The sequence below is a fragment of the Mchenga conophoros genome, linkage group LG7 (genome assembly GCF_057382185.1).
Source record: "Mchenga conophoros isolate Kocher_MC1m ecotype Shallow Benthic linkage group LG7, M_conophoros_male_GT1.1, whole genome shotgun sequence".
Taxonomy (NCBI): domain Eukaryota; kingdom Metazoa; phylum Chordata; class Actinopteri; order Cichliformes; family Cichlidae; genus Mchenga; species Mchenga conophoros.
In genome coordinates, this window is record NC_140532.1 from 39571038 (window position 1) to 39586351 (window position 15314).

The window sequence follows — 15314 nt, forward strand, 5'->3', positions numbered from 1 at the left end:
AAAATCTGACAGAGTGCACTGAAGCCAGCAGATCAGCAGCAGGGGATGAGGAAGTGGGCGTGTTTCCTCGGTGAGGCTGCTTAGTTTGAAGCACACGCGCACACACCCTTCACTTACTACTGACGGAAGCAGTCCTAGAAGACGGTCATCTTTATTTTTTTTACAAAGCTACAACAATCCAGATCATGGTGGTACCGAACTTGTGTCAAGCAGCCTTCGCGATGCTTCGGCAGATCGAGCCGATCATCGTGCTCGAGCAGCTGGGCAGCACTCTCTTTGATACCGCGCTGCAGATGGTGGTCTGGGACCGCTGTGCCAACGCTACCGACCCGGGCCACTCCAGTGAGGATGCCCAGCAGAAAGCCATGACCGACTTCTACATGATCAACAACCTCATTATCCAGCTGACTCCCATCTTTCCTGCGCTGTTCCTGGCAAGACTGAGCGACCGCGGCCGGAGGAAAGCCCCCATCGTGTCCCCCCTCACCGGCTACCTGTTGTCTAGGGTCATCCTGCTCCTGGTAGTCGTTCTAAAACTGCCGCTGCAGGTGATGTTCGCGGCGGGGACTGTCCTCGGGCTCTCCGGCGGGTTCACCGCATATTGGCCCGGTGTAATGACTCTAGCTTCACTCGGCTCCACGGCGGCCGACCGCTCCAAGGTGAGTTACAGGCGTGCTGCAGCTGCAAAGCCGTGGAAGGAGCGCCAAGAGGAGCCTCAAAATAACTTACTTTCAATCACAAAACTTTGTGTTTGACTGTAAAACTGATGATAATGTGCAAAAACTAAGAATTACAAGGATATAAACGAATAAGTTGGGCCATTAAAGAAGACCGTTTCTTTCTTTCTCTCTCTCTCTCTCTTTTTTTTTTTCCAGATTTTTCAGTCTTTCGCTATTATTGTTTTCAGGGATTTCCCTTATTTAAAAATGGCCTTTAGGTTTTATTGCTCATGTGAGCACAATTGGTCGATATACGAGTCTGCGTCACCTCTTTTAACTAAAATCTATGCAATACAGATGTTGTACCTAAAAGAAACACAATACAACTCAAATATATATTCAGTGAACTTAAAAAAAAAAGTAAGCTTAAACTTTTAACATAAAGCCATAAACACTTTCCCCCTCTTAGTCTGAGAGTACTGTGCTTCAGGAAGCATGTTATATGCACACAGGCGGTCAAAAAGAAAATTACATTTAATTACCAAATCACCCAGGGGTTAGCCCCCTCTGCTGTGGAGCCAGCTCCCAGTCTGGATTCCCTCTCTACTTTTAAGATTAAACTTAAGACTTTCCTTTTTGATAAAGCATGATGATAGTTCTAGATCAAGTGACCCTGAATCCTTCCTTAGTTGTGCTGCAATAGGCCTAGAAAGCTGGGAGCTTCCCATGATGCACCGTTTCATCTTCACTCCCTGTGTTAATACACCAATCTGCATGTAGTCATTAGTTATTATTAAGTTATTATTACTACTCTTGCCCTCTTCCACAGTGTTTCTTTGTCCTGTTTGCCTCCCTTCACCCCCAAACCCGTTGTGACAGATGGCTTTTACTCCATGATTCAGCTGAATTGAACTGAAAAAAAAAACCCCAAACAAAAGCAAAACAGTTTCCTTTAACTGATTTATTAAAAGGAGCTTGCAGAGAAAAGCGTCTGGACTTCTTTAAGTTGCTTGAAGACGTTTCACCTCTCATCCGAGAAGCTTCTTCAGTTCTAAGGTCAAATGGTGGAGAGTCCCAGATATAAACCTAGTGGGAGTATCCCCCCACAGAGGGACAAAAGGACCCCCTGATGATCCTCTAATCGCCTGAGCCAAGGTGTGAAACTGGGCGTGGGTTCCAATCAGCCAGAGTTTCGGGTGTGTTCATTGTGAAACCTGGCCCCACCTTATCATGCGAATTCCTGAGGTCAGATGGCCCAGGATGTGAGTGGGCGTTAAGGCGTCTGGGAAGGGATCTCAAAACTGGATTATAGATGGCAGAGAGTTGGTGTCGTAAACCCCCGCCTCTGTTCAAAGATGGTCGCTCACAGTGGACATAGATGGCTTCTTTCACTCCTCTTTCAAACCATCTGTCCTCTCTGTCCAAAATGTGAACATTGGCATCCTCGAAAGAGTGTCCTTTGTCCTTAAGATGCAGATGGACTGCTGAGTCTTGTCCTGTGGAGGTGGCTCTTCTGTGTTGTGCCATGCGCTTGTGAAGTGGCTGTTTGGTCTCTCCTGACTGAGAACCTTCACAGACTTAACTGATTTATATTAAAAGAAATAACCCTGTGCCCCCTTGCAGGTGTTGATGAGGGTGGAGTTCATGTATGGGTTAGCAGGCGTGGTGGGCAGCCTCGCTTCTGGCCATCTGTTCCACCTGTACAGCTCCAGTTTGGGACATGGGACCATCCTGCTTATCATCAGCACACTGCTGCATCTGCTCTGCCTCTTACACTCCATTTTCCTGCTGCAGGTCAGTGTGTGCACGTGAGAGGGTTCAGAGGGGGCGGGGGTCCAGTGTAGCCATGTGTTTTTTGTGTATTTCTAATTGTTTATTTTTATTTTTATTCTTGGAATCAAAAAATATACTGTGAATCAGCTTTGCATGATTCACAGTATATTTTATAATGGCCCTTCATCCACTTTGCTTCTAGCTCCTCCCCCCTTAAAGGTAAGTTTTTTCTGATTAGCTGCCCCTTCAAAACAAAAGGGCTCTGAACACCAGGTAGAGATAACCACATTCAGAGGATCTGATCCTACTGACATCATACAGAGCCAAAAGTAGAAAAAAAAAAACTTCTTTCTTTTTGGTGACCTCACCATGACCTAATGACCTAAAAGTACATCTATGACATAAAATAAAGAACAGCAAGCTAAATTGTCGATCATTAAACATGCTGCTGTAATAATAATGTGAATAATTACATTAATCTGTAATTATGTGTTTTATAACTAGAACCATCTTTATTCATGTTCTGCCTTCAGTTTTAGCCACACGTGCTCGCTCTACCACCTCGCCGAGCTCATATACCACGCATGTCCGTCTTTATTAAAGGTGAAAGGTGTAAGCGATGGAGAGCCGGAGGAGAACCGCCACCTACTGTTACGCGCCTCCACTAACTCTTCAGTTGTCGAGGCTCCTGTTGAGATAAACAGAGTGAATGTGGCTCTGTTGTTTGTGGCTGCCATCCTGTACGACTTTGCAGTGGGCGGAGCCATTGAAGTACTGGGCGCCTTTGTGCTGAGAGCACCACTCAGCTGGAACGCCACTCTAGTAAGTTTTTTTTACCCCATTTTTGTGATTTGATGCAAAAAAGATGGGATAAAAGTAACACTGCTAGTTTTAACTCTATTTTAAGCAGACGGGACAATTCTAAATATTAGTGTCTAAGCTTAGCCATCGGTTGGTTGGTGATTGGTATGTTGTTAGCTAATGAGCACACCCTTGTTCATCCTCCTTTCTGACTGTATGACTGTAGTCTTCTGAACAGACTGAGGGAACTGAGGCGTGTTTTCCCACAAATGTCTATACAGCCAGGAGTGTTTCTGCAACCAGAGGAGTCGCCCCCTGATGGTCATTAAAAATAATGCAGATTTAAGGCACTTAAGCATTAATGCCATCTGTTCTAGTTGCATAGTCTGTTTATTATTGCCTCTCTATCGCTGAACATCTCTCCCTTCTTTTTTTCCTCATTTCTTTTCCTCTTTCTTCAGGTGGGGTACGGAAATGCAGCAGGCTGTGTGATCTTCCTCACCAGTTACATAGGTGTCATCGGGTTTCGACGCTGCTGCAGCGACACCTCGCTCATTCTGATCGGCATGGTGTCCTTCGCTGTCGGGATTTACTTCATGTCCTTTGTAACGACGACCCTCACTTTCTACCTCGGTAAGAACAAACATGTTACACAGATTTTATAGTAAATTTGTGGTGGATTAGCAGCTAATAGAGACACTTCATCCAGAAGATTTGAGGCGGGTTTAGAGCTCATGCCACACGCACAGGCCACATCCTTCATTTTCTCCTATGACCTTTAAACAGAGTAAATAGGCCCCCAGTTTAGCGCCCCTGGTTGATCAGGCTCAATGCATGCCTAACCTAGGACCCTTTGCTGTGTGTTTTCCCCCACTTTCCAGTATTCTTCTCAGTCATGTCAAATAAAGATGAAAAGCTGCCCTAAAATAATGTGTTTTTAAGTGAGAAAATAAAAAAAATTAGACACTGAAAGCAACAAAGGCCCAGTTGTGTGACTGCTCCTAACCTGTTCTTCATGTGACACTTGGTATTGTCTAAAAAACAGATCAGGTTTAGTTCCCAGAAGAGCTGCGTGTTCAGATTCCAATCGTTGCTTTTATTTTTACTTTGCCAAGTGGTTCGCACAGCAAACAGCAAATGGGAAAAAAATGTGTGTTTATGCTTTGATGGATTAGAAAGTTTGACTCAGCAAGCAAAATAAGTTTGTGTGCTAAAATTCAAGCTGTTTATTTGAGTTTACGTCAGACCTAAAACACCACCATGAATCATAAAAAAGTAGGAACCAAAATAAGGAACTAGGAGTGATTATAAGCCATAAACACTTTTTCCCCCTTAGTCTAAGAGTGCTGTGCTGCAGGAAGCATGTTATATGCACACAGGCAGTCAACAAGAACATTACATTTAATTACCAAATCAGCCAGGAGTTAGTTTCAACCAATTAAGTTTGATAAGGTTTATTTAACCCTTTCATGCATGAATTATGACCTCAATCAGGATTTTTTTCTTAAGTATTTTTATTCATCTTTAGGCATGAAAAAAAATTTTCATGCCTAAAGATGAAATTTTTGAACTTCATTTTTTTAAACATGTACTTTGCAAAGAGTTTTTTACATCCACTTAGTCCACTTAGTCCACTAGCTGGCCAGTGGGTGGCAGGTTATGGAGTCACACATCAGTGTCCAATGTGGTGGTTTATGTGCAAATATGCTATCAACACTGACACAAATACAAGAAAACAGCCTTTAAATAGCTGTCCACTGTAGTGACCACTATAAGAGATCTGCATTCTTACTGAAGGCTAAGACATTCAATACTCAATATGTACACCCAGCAAACAGCTACTCAGCTGAAGCTCACGGATAAACATGTGGAAATGTAAAAAGGGACATTTCTCAGCAGTTGTGGTCTGGTCTATTTTCTGGTTATAAACAAATGAGATACTTTGTCTTAATTATTGTTTGGGCGGGATTGGCACCACTAGGATGTTTTTTATTTGCTATTTATCATACTTCACTTCTGAACTTGGACAATATATATATATATATATATATATATATATATATATATATATATATTTTAGGGGTGCAACGATATTCGTATCGATATTGAACCGTTCGATACAGTGCTTTCGGTTCGGTACGCATATGTATCGAACAATACAACATTTGTAATTTATTTTATCAACTTTCCTTCTGACGATGCTGTCTGTGTTGAGCGCTCAGTGAATCTGCGTTCGACTACTCCGCCTAGGCTGCACTGTCGAGCGCAGATCCACTGAGTGCTCAACACAGACAGCTTAGTCAGAAGGAAGAGCGCAGGGCAAGCTAGCAAGACAGAAGTTAAGCTCTCCTTGCAAGATGGACCTCCCCCACCCTCATTCAGATCTGGCGTTTGGAATTATTTTGGTTTTCATGTGACGTATGACCCTGAAGGTAAGCGAGTCATGGACTAAAGTAAAACAGTATGTTGGATGTGCCATGCAATGCTTAATTACATTGGTGTGAACTAGTGTGTTAGCGCAGTTAGCTCGTTAACGTGTCGGCCGTCTAGCCCCATGCACGGGGCGATCGGCGGTAGCTCGTTAACGGAGATTTGCCGTGTTGTGGCGTTAAGGTCATTTCAACGAGATTAACCTGAAAGCACTAGTGGGAACACAACGAATATGACTGCACATTTACGCCGACATCATCCTAGTGCAAAGACAAAAACAACAAGCATGCTACTAACTTTAGCCGAGTCATTTAGACAGCTGTTAGCACATGATTCTCCTTATGCTGCTGAGAATATAGCCCAGAAGAAGCGGATAGTATAGCTTTTATTTTGGAAAGAGCCATTTCTCTGTAATAAACTCTCTTTTCCAAAGATGAGTGATTCCTCAATCAGATACAGGGCTCGCAATATCGCTAGCCCGACGTCCTGGGGCTAGCGATTTTTTTCAGTCGGGCTACCAAAATCTATCTCTTCCCTGCCCGTCGGGCTATTGTAGGAAGGAAAAATATATGTCAATGCTTTTGCATTCTTTCAGAAATGTAGCTGGGTAATTATGTCATTGGCATCGGTGAGCCACTGTCAATATGTGACATATTGAAATCACGTTTGAATTTGCGCTTGTTTTTTTGCTTTCACTTTGCAATCGTGCGAACTGTGTATAGAGAGCGACAGCACTGATCTGTGAGTGATGATAATTTGTGCACCAATTCCTCTGACATCGTCTTATTAATCGTTAGCTTACTATGCAAACATGACAAGTGAAATCTCCCGCAGCTTAAACATGTGAGAGGTTGATCGCGCAGAGCATCGCTGAGCATTGTGTGAGTCCGTGTGTAAAAGCAGCAGGATATATATTTTAGTTCTGCTAAGCCAAATAAGACAGGTCGGGGTGAAGAAGTGACAGCCAAAGAAAAGCTTACCACAAAACGGAGAAGTTATAACAAATCAGACTATAAGGCAAAAAGAAAGTGCAGCTTTATGGTTTCATGGACAAAAGAATTTCTGTGGCTGCAATATGACGAGCTAAATAACCAGGGCTGCACATAAGTGGTCCGCAGGTGCGCATTCGCTGTCAAAATAAAAAACGCGCACAAGGGTTAGGGTTAAATTTAAAAACTGTACTTTTGAGTTAAAATATATATTTATAATTTTAATAAATGACAAATTAAAAAGGCATGAACATTTTTTTTGTATCGAAAAAATATCGAACCGTGACACCAAAGTATCGAACCGAACCGAACCGTGAATTTTGTGTATCGTTGCACCCCTAATATATATATATATATATATATATATATATATATATATATATATATAATCCGATCCATTAAATATCAAAAGAACACCTCACAAAACTTGCAACATGGCGTAACTCGGCCCATAACCTTAGCAGTCGGAGTAGTATGCATCACGTGATAGAGCGGCTGTGGCGTGGGAGACCTGTCTGCGGTCTGGTTCAGTATTTGGAGCCTCGCTACCAATCCGGCATTTCATCTCCGAGGAAGTTATCCCAGAGAGAAATGAAGCAAGTGTGTAAGTTCATCTCTGAATGTTTGTAAAGCATTCCAGCATTAAGCTTAACAAACGATATATGGAGCGACTGCCTCTTCTCTCCCTCCCTCTCTTGCTGCTACTTCAGTCGTGAAACTGATCAATGATCAGCTGATCAGCTTTTCTGTCGTGAGTTCGTCTCTCTTGTTTGTTTATTGCCCACTTCGCGCCAGAAAGAGGAAACCAGCGGCTGAACAACAGCAGCATGTTTAAGCTTGTTAAGCTGTTGTTAGAATTTATTTAATATTACTTTCTACTCCAGGATCTTTTTCTATGTAGCTGACGCTGGTAACTGTGCAGGGGCGGATCTAGCAAAGTTTAGCCAGGGGGGCCGATAGGGCATGAACAGGGAAAAGGGGGCACAAAGACATACTTTTCTTACTTATTCTCATTTAAAATGTCTAGCTTTTAATAAATAATTATTTGAATCTTACACTCAAAGTTTTAATCTGATGTAAAATGTATAGAAGTCCATTACTGTATATAGTAACTGTTAAGTCTAATATACCCTAGTAAGCTATACTACTTTTTCCGTTGGGAAGGTACCATCTGTGCAGTCTGCAATTCTGTTGAAGAAAGATGTTGAATCTATTTAATTACTCTTGAAAAATAATTGATTTCTGTGCATTTTTTCAAACTGCATCAAATTAAAGTTAATTATGTCGATTAAGCATCATAAGGTGGAGGGTGGTTCCCTATTTTTTTTTTTTTTTTTGCTGGGAGTTGGAACCCTATTAGTTAGGTTGCTTAATATTTCTGCTAAGTACTCTTTAAAATACCAGAATAGGGAGGATGGTGTAGGTTTAAGTTTATTAGATTGATCAGTGTTGCTGAACTATGAAATATTTTGGGTGCAGTGTATTTTTTGCATACAGGTATAACAGAATAGCTTTAGTGTTTTCTTTTTTTTTAACTTGAGTTTGAACTTATACAAAATGCAGCAAGATATTAAAAAAACAGTTTTATTTCTTAAAACACACTATATCGGATTCATATCGGTATCGGCCGATATCCAAATTTATGATATCAGTATTGGACATAAAAAAGTGGTATCGTGCCATCTCTCATTCATATATATATATATATATATATATATATATATATAGAGTTAGTGGTGGTCCCCGTGGTAATCGGAGCACTAGGTGCGGTGACTCCCAAGCTAGGCGAGTGGCTCCAGCAGATCCCGGGAACAACATCGGAGATCTCTGTCCAGAAGAGCGCAGTCCTGGGAACAGCTAAGATACTGCGCAGGACCCTCAAGCTCCCAGGCCTCTGGTAGAGGACCCGAGCTTGAAGGATAAACCGCCCGCAGGGGCGTGCTGGGTGTTAGTTTTTATATGTGTGTGTGTGTGTGTGTGTGTGTGCAAAGACTAAAAATAGACTAAAAATCCTTAGTCTCAGTATTTCTTAGTCAGGTAAAAACCTGTACTACAAACTCCCTGATGAGGCATTGATGGACATGGTCATTGAAACTTGGGATGTTTACGAAACAGGGAGTTGACCGCTTTGTGTTTTTATTCTGATACATGTGCTGATTTTTCTAAATCTTACCTCTGACATATGCTTTGTATGTTCATATCTCAATAACTATATCTCAGTTGACCAGACCACCAGCTGGCAGTTATTCAGCAGGGAGATATTTGGTGGGTCAATGCTACCTGTGAAGGCCTGACCTGTTTCCCTCAAAGGATTTAGCCTCTGAATTGGGACATTGTTTTAAAGCAAGCACTGCCGGATTAAAAATTATACTTGTTTAAACACCAGGTGCGACCATTCTTACCCAGAATGGGCAGCAGTAGCTGCATAGCTGTGGTCGGGTTTGGCGGATTTGAAGAATTCATTATGGAACAAAATGTTAATCATGAACTTTTTCTGCAGCTCGTGCACTCACCCTGTTTGCTCTCATCCCGATGACCACAATCAGATCTCTGCTCTCACAGCAGGTCCCAGCTTCTTCATGTGGTGAGTACGCAGGAAAGATTTTTGAGCACTTAACACACACTTTGTATTTCATCTTAAAAAAGTGAGAATATTGGAGGCTGTCATTTGAGCACGTGAATGAATGTATAATATTGGTGCCTGAACACAATGGATGAAAACCCAGTCTGGTCATTCATAATAAACTCGACACATATTTACTGACTGCAGCATAAAAATCAACGATGGCTTCAGAGTTCGAGGAGCAGAGCGGGTTGAGAGTAGGCTGGAGTGATCTGTGGTTGCATTAAAGCAACGACAACATGACTTTTCCTGCGAGTTGTGTTTGCTGTCTGAAGTTCATTGATACGTTAGAGGGGGAAAAAGACTCACCAGTCCTGTTTATTTTTAATGCTGGTGAGAAAATACTGTGTCAGCAAAGCATTGTCGTTATACGCTGCTGTGCCACCAGTTTCATGACTCTTAAACAGGTTTGTCAACTCTGACGCATTAAAGTTCATGTCACATGGATTACACTGCCCCATGAAAGAGCGAGGCCCAAACAACTTACTAATTAATGAAAAGACCATGTATGATTTAAGCTTGTTTAGTATTAGCTGTCACATTTTTACACTTTTCAGCATAAGCAAGAAGATTTTATAAGCCAGACGTTAGCAGGAGCTGTTTCTTGTTCCAGCTGTTTGGTTTTTTTTACTGCTTTATAGGATTCAGATGTGCACGCAGGTGGCACAACGCTGAGGACTTCATTTATTATTCAGTCATTATGTAATCGCAGAATTTCCCGTATAGCTGTCAGACACGGTTTCTTTTCTTTCTTTTTTAAAATTTAGCACATAGTCACATGATCCTCCACAAGGAAGCACTTGGTGAGAGTGGTAAGGAAGAACTGCCTTTTAACAGGAAGAGACTCGGGGAGGGGCAGCCATCTGCCATGACCGGTTGAGGGATGGGAGCGTTATTCCTCAATTAGTGGAGAATAGAAGGATTGTTTTGTGAAGCCTCGCAGCAGTCTGAGCTTATAGCAGCATCACTAAAGCGGATCCAGCTCTAACTATAAGCTTTTTCAAAACATAAACAAAAGAAGGTTTAAAGCCTAATTTTAAAACTATACTCCCCTGAAGCCAAACTGGGAGCTGTTTCCACAGGAGAGGGGCCTGATAGCTGAGGGCTCTGCCTCCCATTTTACTTTTAGTAAATCTTGGAACCACAAGTGCAGCTTGATTGCGAAGTGCTCTCCTTCAATAGTATTATACTGTGAGGTTTTATTATATTTTTTAAACATCTTAATAAAGGAAGACCTCAGGTGAAAGGGCCCGATTGTTGGAATGCCACTAGAAACGATTCATTGACTCTGTTTTACTCCCTGATGAAGACCCGTGTGCCGAAAGCAGTTGGAGTTTTTAGGTTAAACATAATCTTCCCTGTAAAACTGAAGACATTTTAATTTTATTTTGAAATGTGGTTGCCTTGGAGTCTTGTGATATTTAAGCCTTAATAAAGCTGCCACCATTTTAAGTCTTGTGTTTCAGTGTGCGTGCACTGAGTTTGAGGGAGTTTTGGATGCATGTGAGAGGATCTGTGCATAAGCAAGTCCTCCATGTGATCCCTTTAAGGCTGCTTCACGATAAACAATGACCTGCATATTATAAGAGCCTGCTCTGCAACTAGCCAGAGAAGGCTTCCTCCCTCTCTGTCACACATGAACACACAGTTTCCAGGTGATTACAGGATCAGATCAATTTACTGCCAGGGCTTTTTCTCCCGTCATCTGCTTGAAACGTCAGAAATGCAAACACACACACACACACACACACACACACACACACACACACACACACACACACACACACACACCAGCAATATCTTGTATAGATTAAACAAACAGCAAGCTCTTCTCTCTTCATTCCCTTTGTCTTCCATCCCCTTCTCCTCAGGCATGACCCTCACCTTCCTGCAACTCGCTCTGAAGTTTGCCAGCCTGGCGTACATTCCCGCTTTCACCAAGATCTATCAGGGAACCCTGGACTGGTTCCCAGGCTTTGTGTTCACACTAGCCAGTATTTTCACAGTACTGGGAATGACACCCATCAGGTATGTGTGCCCATCACTTCAGACTAACGTGCCCGCCTTTCAGAGTCTCATTGTCTCATCTCCTCTGTCTACTCCCTCCAGTATCATCGGCTGCAGATCACCTCAGAGGTGGCAGTATGAGAAGATTTAGAGCGGCCGAACCAGTAACATCATCACCAGCAGCAGCAGCGAGTGAGCATTGGTGCAAGGCAGAAGGGAACTGAGACTTGAAACTACTTCCTGTGGTGTTCCTCAGTTATAAAAGAGGGCAAACAGTATTTTTACATCTACATCTCAAATAGACAACTGCCTCACAAAGACAGAAGCTGCCACGGTGATTTCCACATAGTTTAGGATTTGTCACGGACTGCGTTGGCTGCTTCTGTCAGCAAACTGTTACTCACACGCAGTTTTCAGCCATGGGTCATGTTTTAAACAACTTCGTTAGGAGTTTTGTATCCTGGAGTCCTCTCAGGCTGTTACAGGAACAGAAAGTTTGACACAAGTTGATCTCTGTTATGAATTCACCTGTTTTTACTTAACTGCCTACTGTTTTTGTAGATCCGTAAACTAGAAGCTAGAAGTGGAAGTGTGGTTATAAAATCAGGGGGTTTTTTTTGGCTGTTACTGTTTCCATATTTAAAGACTTTGCAGTTGTTACTGTACTTGCACAGTAATGTGCACAAACTTAATGAGAGTGCTGCTCTGATGCCAGCTTAGCTGCAGTTTGGGTTTAGGTCAAAGCTACATGAAGTGAATCCAGTTTGAGTCACAGACGGTGTAAACGGTGGACATGGCCACTGTGATGTCTCAAGGTGAAGCCTCGAGGCTCGAGAAACCGCACAGTCATTGGCTAACAGCTTCTGACTGAGTCTAATAAAGAGGATCATTTATGAAATCTGAAACTAGCGACATTTTCTTACATCATCTGTACAAGCCCTAACCCTGCAATGCCATCTATATTTTTTCTCAGACATGAGTTTAATGGCCAGCCCCCTGCTGGCCACGAAACGACAATACAGATTTCATCAGACGCAGAAGGCACGCCCATCTTTTTGTACTGTTTACATCTGTGTCCTGTTCACATCACCTTAACTCCTCTAGAGGCCACTGTTTCTGAGGTGTGACTTAAACCTGCTGCAAGCCTACGCTGCGTTTTACGGAAGCTCGTCTCTGTCAAAAACAGTTTCTGGCATCCACAAATGGAAAATTAGAGTTACTATCTCCAAAATTTTGGTCTACAAAATAAAAAATACAGTTATTACGTCAAAATTTTGAGATAACGAAACATCGAATGAGCTCTGCCAATCAGGGTTTTTTTTTTCAGTGGCGGAACCGAGCTTTCAGCCCCAATACCAAACATACCAAACTTTTTCTCTCTCTTTTTTTTTTTAAACAGTGTTGTATTAAGCTCCCTGATATAATAGCTAAGCATTACATCAGTGGCAACGGACTAATTGCATGCACTGCTTTTTAAATCAGCAGGGCTTGCATAGACGCCACTACAGATTGGGCAACAAGCCCAAAAAAGTTGAAAGAAAAACATACTCCATAAGTCTGATGCGCACTGTTGCACATTATAAGACTGAAACACGACGTTCAATCTGTAAACCATAGCAAAACATTGCCCAGTTTTCTTTAGATTGAACCAATTTTTGCTGCTCAGAGGATATTATTGATTTTTTAAATATCAAATATTTTACCACCTGTCTGCGCCCAGTGGCAAACCAATTATTAACAAAACAGTCACCTCTTAATTTCTTTGCTGCCAGAAACACAAAGAAATAAGTTTCACAGGAAGCTAATGCTGCGTATTTGACAGATTAATCCTACTGACGCAGTTCGTAAGGAAACAAAAGGAAAAATGTGTTGTGCCTGAAACATTCAGCGCAACGTTAGCAAACGATCACAAGTGCGTGGACAAGTGTTCTGTGGATGGGAAAAAACTGCTGGATTCTCCCCCGCTCATGACTCCGTGTATCATCACCATCGGTCAGCTGCTCACAACACATATTTTAGGAAAAGTTTTAGGTTTGGTGTCATTTGACGTTCTCGCACACCGACTACTGGCAGTCTAAGGGATCTTTTTTGACATAACTTTTTGTTTGCTTTTATATATTTTTATTATCCTTACATATTGACCCACTAATTCATTTGATTGTGCTTTATGTTCATCTGTCTAAGTCTGAAGGTACTGGTACAGTTCTGTGTATGAATTTATGTAGAAATTTAAAGCCATATTTTAGTTATTAGTAGACATGTTTGTATAGCTGAAGTAGTGCTTATAGTACTGATTGAAGGAAACCAAATGAAGGTTTTTTTGTAATAGTTATTTTGCATTTGCACATTATTGCACTTTTATTTGTTGACGGTGCATAAAAGGGGGCTTCTGCTGTAGTTTAAATGAAATTGTTAAACATAAAGAGCAACTTATGTTGGTGTTCGAGCTGCAATGACACTAAAAATCTTTTTGTTAAATAAACATTATTAAGGCTTGTTGTGATGTTTTTAAATTGTCTGTATGAAAGAATATTTAAATATTCAATCCTTTCTAAACCTCTTCATCCAGAGCATAACTGCAGTATATTTAGTTTTTTGATGACTATATACATATATATATATATATACATATATACACATATATATACATACATACATATATATATATATATATATACATATATACACATATATATACATACATACATATATATATATATATATATATACATATATACACATATATATACATACATATATATATATATATATATATATATACATATATACACATATATATACATACATATATATATACACATACATACATACATACATACATACATACATATATATATATATATATATATATATATATATATATATATATATATATGTATGTATATATATATATATATATGTATATGTATGTATATATATATATATATATGTATATATATATATATATATATATATATATATATATATATATATATATATATATATATATATATATATATATATGTATGTATGTATGTATATATATATATATATATATATATATATATATATATATATATACATACATACATACATACATACATATACATATATATATATATATATATATATATATATATATATATATATACATACATACATACATACATACATACATACTAGGGGTGCAACGATACACAAAATTCACGGTTCGGTTCGGTTCGATACTTTGGTGTCACGGTTCGATATTTTTTCGATACAAAAAAAATGTTCATGCCTTTTTAATTTGTCATTTATTAAAATTATAAATATATATTTTAACTCAAAAGTACAGTTTTTAAATTTAACCCTAACCCTTGTGCGTGTTTTTTATTTTGACAGTGAATGCGCACCTGCGGACCACTTATGTGCAGCCCTGGTTATTTAGCTCGTCATATTGCAGCCACAGAAATTCTTTTGTCCATGAAACCATAAAGCTGCACTTTCTTTTTGCCTTATAGTCTGATTTGTCATAACTTCTCCGTTTTGTGGTAAGCTTTTCTTTGGCTGTCACTTCTTCACCCTGACCTGTCTTATTTGGCTCAGCAGAACTAAAATATATATCTGTCTGTGAAGGTTCTCAGTCATCGTAGTCAAATATAAATCCTGCTGCTTTTACACACGCACTCACATAAGCTCAGCGATTCTCTGCACGATCAACCTCTCACATGTTTAAGCTGCGGGAGATTTCACTTGTCATGTTTGCATAGTAAGCTAACGATTAATAAGACAATGTCAGAGGAATTGGTGCACAAATTATCATCACTCACAGATCAGTGCTGTCGCTCTCTATACACAGTTCACACGATTGCAAAGTGAAAGCAAAAAAACAAGCGCAAATTCAAACGTGATTTCAATATGTCACATATTGACAGTGGCTCACCGATGCCAATGACATAATTACCCAGCTACATTTCTGAAAGAATGCAAAAGCATTGACATATATTTTTCCTACAATAGCCCGACGGGCAGGGCAGAGATAGATTTTGGTAG

General features: G+C 40.3%; 1 protein-coding gene across 1 annotated transcript; it reads left to right on the top strand.

Annotated features, from left to right (window-relative positions):
• The first annotated feature begins 108 nt into the window (after window positions 1-108).
• On the top strand, window positions 109-13778 carry slc46a2 (solute carrier family 46 member 2). The gene is made up of 7 exons (XM_085279207.1): window positions 109-659; window positions 2283-2453; window positions 3036-3254; window positions 3695-3866; window positions 9153-9236; window positions 11147-11303; window positions 11385-13778. The coding sequence occupies exons 1-7, from the start codon at window positions 186-188 to the stop codon at window positions 11431-11433; spliced, it is 1326 nt and encodes a 441-aa protein (XP_085135333.1). The 5' UTR covers window positions 109-185; the 3' UTR covers window positions 11434-13778.
• The last annotated feature ends 1536 nt before the right edge of the window (window positions 13779-15314 follow it).